At 36.3% G+C, this 5,274-nt stretch overlaps 1 protein-coding gene across 1 annotated transcript; it reads right to left on the minus strand.

Moving 5' to 3' along the window:
* Positions 1-3,818: 3,818 nt before the first annotated feature.
* On the minus strand, positions 3,819-4,928 carry LOC149952551 (uncharacterized). Its single transcript, XM_090169113.1, has 3 exons — positions 4,771-4,928; positions 4,532-4,702; positions 3,819-3,924 (listed from the first exon to the last, which is right to left on the minus strand). Exons 1-3 carry the CDS (start codon positions 4,926-4,928, stop codon positions 3,819-3,821), a joined length of 435 nt encoding a protein of 144 aa, XP_090025239.1.
* Positions 4,929-5,274: the final 346 nt, after the last annotated feature.

A 5,274-nucleotide genomic window follows, 5' to 3' on the forward strand; every position in this document is an offset into this window, starting at 1 on the left:
TTTCCTCGGAGTCTCTTTCGTGGCTTGAATCGTATTGGACTGGTCGCACTCAATTTGTCGTAATAGACGGTGTCTCTTCTCAATATAGCCAGTCGGAGATTGGTGTGCCCAAAGGAAGTGTCTTGGGTCGGTTGTTATTTTCACTCTACATAAATTGCGAAATCGCTAAAGCACAGCATGGCTCACCTTTTTGCGGACGATGCTGCCTCTTTGTGTAAAGCTCTATCTCCTAAGGCCCTAATTGAGTCGATGGACGCCGATGTGTTGAACATAGAACTAGGATATGATGACATTCACTTGTCTCTCCAAACATCAAAATCAACGTTCATGGTTTTTGGCACTCCTAAAATGCTCGCCGACTTTACAAATTTATCGGAATTACCATTGAGTGGCGTCTCACGAGTCAGCTCTATAAAGTATCTTGGCGTGTTAATTGATGAAGGACTTTCATTTGGCCCGCATACCGTCTATCTAACCAAGAAACTGAATCAAAGACTGTGGTGCATTCGCACCCTTAAGCCCGCCCTCGACATCCCCCTCTTGAACACGCTCTATAAAGCCCTTGTACACCCTTTGTTCGACTACGGGGACCTATTTTACAATGTTGCTCCCAATTATCGTTTAAAGCCACTTCAGATTTTGCAAAACAGAACCACAAAAATAAATTATTGGAGCCAAAAGTCGATCTTCGTCTACTTACGCGCGCCCCACCGTTAAGTGGCTAACCATTAAGCAACGAAACGTCCTGCACATACTCGTTTTTATGTACAAAATATATTACAATCAAGTTCCGGAGTATTTGGCTCGACGATTTACGCGTGTTTCGTCGATACATAATTATCGTACTATGAACAGCGTTACACCATTTTACTTGAAAAAACTACTACCAACGTTTGCCAAAGTAAGTCCAAGATGCCGTGGAATAACGTTATGGAATGCTCTTCCGCCTAAACTCATCTTCAGCAACCCTTCGCTTTCAAAATTTAAAGATCTTGTTAATGACTTTATTTTAACATTTGCTTAACTTTGTATTTTATGGTTATTATTATTCAAATGTTTGTTTTTTAAAACTTAATGTACACTGGACCCAACTGGTAATCAGTATAGTCATACTGAGTTGGATATCCATAATAAAGCCTTTTTATTATTATTATTATTATTATTATTATATAAGGCCAAGGCTTAAAGTGTTATTTTAGTTTTCAGGCTAGCAGGAGCCGGCTTTAGGCCTGTTTATAGATTTGAACCTCCATAGAAGCGTTTTGATTGCCGTTTGACATTTGACAGTAAATGGTGAACAGTGTAGTGTGTGCTGTAGGACTGTGTTTGACGATTGTCATGGGTTAAACATCTCATTTCATTCATTTCCGAAAGATCAACAAATAAGGGCAGTATGGCTTAAAGCTCTAGGAAAATCAGATGATTTTCAATCCCCTCCAAATTTGAGAGTATGTTCTGCTCACTTCGCATCAGATAGTTTTCATCCGCGTACTGCTAAGCTACGCCGGATAAAGAAAAATGCATTTCCAAGTATTTTAAATCCAAATGATTTTAAAAGAGCCAGATTAGTGGATGCTGAAATCTTTCCTGGAGAGGAAGAAATTGAGTTAGTTGGTTCATCTTCAGAAGCACCAGGTGCTCCCGAATTAGTTTTAAGTGAGGGTCCAACCCAGTTCCATACCTACGCTAATAAAGTAAGTGGTTATAAATATTTGATGTTAATTGTTCGTTAAATCTATCTTTTGATAAATTTTATTTTAGAAACTCACTATGGAAACTGCGTCACAAGTCAAACCTAAAACTAGGGATATTGCTGTTCAAGTGAATACAATTGGTAAAATATTATGAAAGTCCGTTTATATCTCCTAGACCAGTGGCAGAATCCATAAATTCTCCATTATTGTCACTTACAAGTTTTAGTGAAGTTTCTCATTCTCCTGCCATCGGTTCATCTTATGATCCGTCGAGTGAAAGTGTGGAATTTAGTCAAGAAAACGAAGATCTTTAAGCTCACTAATATTAGCCTAGCTGATTATTATTATTATTATTATTATTATTATTAAAATAATCTACTCACCTAGGGATGAATATAAAATAGATGATCGCCCCCCCCCCCAACCTTCAATATATGCCATCAAAAACCCGTAATTAGTATAAAACGCAGAGTGGTTGGATCAATGCTCATAATTACAACTGAGTGTTTGGATGGCCATACTTTCAAGTGGAGGAGCCAGCCAATGTTTGGATTCACCTCATGGGGAAATTATTTGCTAGCATCGTCGATGTTTTTTGCTGGGTTACTTCCGACAAAAACATTGAAAATGTTTAAGTATTTCAAGCTCCGCTGTTTTTCTGAACGGATGTATTTCTATTACCAGTTCATGTTTCATCCTGTTATTGAACGAGTATATATTTTTTGCATGATTAACTTTCCATAATTTCGTTTATAATTTAAATACCTTTTTAGTTGTGGAAGATAGAGGAAGCGACTCTTTCATCCGCTGCCAAAGAAGATGAGGAATTGGTAGTATCTACAGATGGCAGGGCGGACTCACCAGGGTTCTCTGCTAAGTACGGTTGGTACACTGCAATGAATGCCAAAACTGTAAAAATTTTACATTTTGAGCTTGTTCAGGTAACGTCAATTTTCATTACGATTCCCACATCATTTTTTCCTAAATTTAAAATAGTCGACAGAGGTAAAAAGCTCAAACCAAATGGAGCTTCAGGGCCTTGTTAGATGTTTGAAATTTTTCGAAACAATTGTATCAAAATAAATAAAATGGTTTCTGATCGACATCTTGTGTTTATTGCGTATTTGAAGAAAAACCACCCAAATATTACTCACGAATTCGACAACTGGCATGTTGCTAAAAGTAACTTAATTTAATTTTTTTTTAATTGACTAAGAAAATGGTTTCTTTTTAGATATAAAGAAATAACTGTTAGCTGTAGGCAACGCAAAAGGGATGGACTTACCTCTACACTCGGTGCAGTCTATCGTAAACCACGTTTATTGGGTTGCTGGTTCGTCGCATACACCCAATGAACGAATTATAAAATGGACCTCCCTTTTTAATCACATCTGTAATGTTCACGAAGGACACAATCAATCCTTCCTAAATATCTTCATGACCCCATACCTGCAGATTACGATAGACTCTGGTTACAAAGAGGTAAGACTTTGAATCAGTACGTAACTTTTAAAATGTAACGTTTTTATACATCTTTATTTACAGGAACCATATTGTATGACAACCTAGCAGCTATCGTGAGTTCATGTTATACGCTAGCAGCTGTATCACAACTGTCTGACAAATATCAAACGTACACGCTTGAAGTATTCCATTCCGTGATGAATTCATTTTTAACCAACTAAATTTACACTCTTATTTACAACAACATTTATCCTGGAAAAATAACATATTTAGCAGTACTGCATTTCAATGAAAATGGCAATAAAGATCCAGCAATTAACGCAGAAGGAGAAGAGGAATACTATATCGCTTATCCCAAAGCTAAACATGGCCAGCCAACAGTGAGAAGAATTCTCGTTCCCAACACATTTGGTAAGATAAGAAAAATATTTATTGAAATTTAAATATTATAATGAAACAATTTCAAATTTATAGAATATGTAAATAAGCTTTTGGACATGGCATACAAAAATGCAATACAAGCTACTAGTGCTCAACAGCGTATGGCCCCACCATGTAAAGCTGACACTCTAGCAGCTAAGCATTCAGCTAATGTCAGTAAAAGTGATGTTGTGGCCAAAAAAAAAGACTCGTTTTCAATAAAAAGATTCTGAAATTTATTCATTGCCTTGGATACTTAAATCCAGTAAATTCATCTGATGGAAATTCGTCTCTTATTTTTGACACTGCACAACTAGGAATTGGTGCTCGATTTCTCCTTCCCATTCTACGGAATGTAATATAAACAAATTGCATATATGCAATATATCAATATTTTCTGTAAAATAAAGCTTTATTAGCAATAGGTGTTTCTATAAAATATGGGAGGTCATGTGATAATGTTTTGTCTACGTCACTTAGCTGTAGCTCTTGAACGTAGAGAGCACGCGCTGCAGTCGCGAGACCCTTCAGAATATGGAAGCCGCGTGCAAAACTCGCGTACAAGTAAAGCACTTGAATAACTTGAGCTCGTGACGCAGATAGAAACACCTATTATCACAAGTGAAAATAGAATGTAAAACTTAAACCAGAAATCTATTATAAACCCTTTTCTGGGAGAAGTATCCAACCGCAAATTTTCTAGAAACGTTCTTTTAACAATTTACAGCTTGCGGGTGTGCCCAATTTTATAAACAGTTGAAAAATATGAAATGTATATGCATTCCCTACGAAAATTTTACATTAGGGCAATGTAGGTTTTCAGGTTCTTTAAAAACTTGCCTTTATATATTTTAATCCATTCTCCTGAATTTATTACTTTAATTATGGTAATTTAAAACATTGGTGAAATAAGGTTTATTATAAACTTTTGTTAAAACCAAATAGTATTTTACTCATGTATTTCTTGTTGATTCCTATCATCCATTTCCAGTACGTAATGGAGGTACGCTGGCTTGAGAACATCAAATTCTAAACTAGGGGTTTCTCGCACTAATCTTCCTATCTCTCGACAACAAATACTCTCAGTGGCTGTAGGCATTGGCCTGCAATTACCGCAAGTACACCTAAAAGAAATATTTTATGCTTAAATTAATATTATGATTAATGAAAAATATTCAGAATTCATTTTTACCAATTGGTATTTCCAATACGTTCATTATTTCCCGCTACTACTGGCTGTTCATTTTCATCTTCACCACCATCTTCATTTGCAAAATACTCCGGTTGGTCAACAAGTAGAGGATCAAAGTTATACGGAACGGCCCCTAGATTATCCAATTCTTCAGCCATAATTTCCGGCAGGACCCTTTCGTAAACCAAAATAAGTCTTGGCCTTATATATTGCAAATCGTGGTGAAAATGATTGTTTACCTTATAAAATCGCGTGCGTTGACCCCTGGCCTAAAGAATACATGTAAAAATAATATTTCTACTGATCAAAACGTTTATATAAATTAGTTATCCGAATTTATTTATTAAGAAAAGTGTGGCTCTAAACGTGCGCCTAAATTCGCTCTCTCATTGGTTGGTGTTATAAAAGTTGAAAGAGGCTTCTCATTGGACGCTCGTACAGCCGCGAAATACACAAATTTCCGATAACTTTTTGGGTCGACGCGTTAGACTCTAATTTCTCAAA

The sequence above is a fragment of the Leiobunum rupestre genome, chromosome 3 (genome assembly GCF_980474605.1).
Source record: "Leiobunum rupestre chromosome 3, qqLeiRupe1.1.hap1, whole genome shotgun sequence".
Taxonomy (NCBI): domain Eukaryota; kingdom Metazoa; phylum Arthropoda; class Arachnida; order Opiliones; family Sclerosomatidae; genus Leiobunum; species Leiobunum rupestre.

Bases quoted from the DNA above. Each gene is read 5' to 3' on its own strand.
- LOC149952551 (XM_090169113.1), bottom strand. From the start codon at position 4,928: ATGGCTGAAGAATTGGATAATCTAGGGGCCGTTCCGTATAACTTTGAT. The intron at 4,703-4,770 runs GTAAAAATGAAT...TATTTCTTTTAG, and splicing joins CGTATTGGAAATACCAATTG to GTGTACTTGCGGTAATTGCA. The intron at 3,925-4,531 runs GTAAAATACTAT...TACATTCCGTAG, and splicing joins AATCAACAAGAAATACATGA to AATGGGAAGGAGAAATCGAG.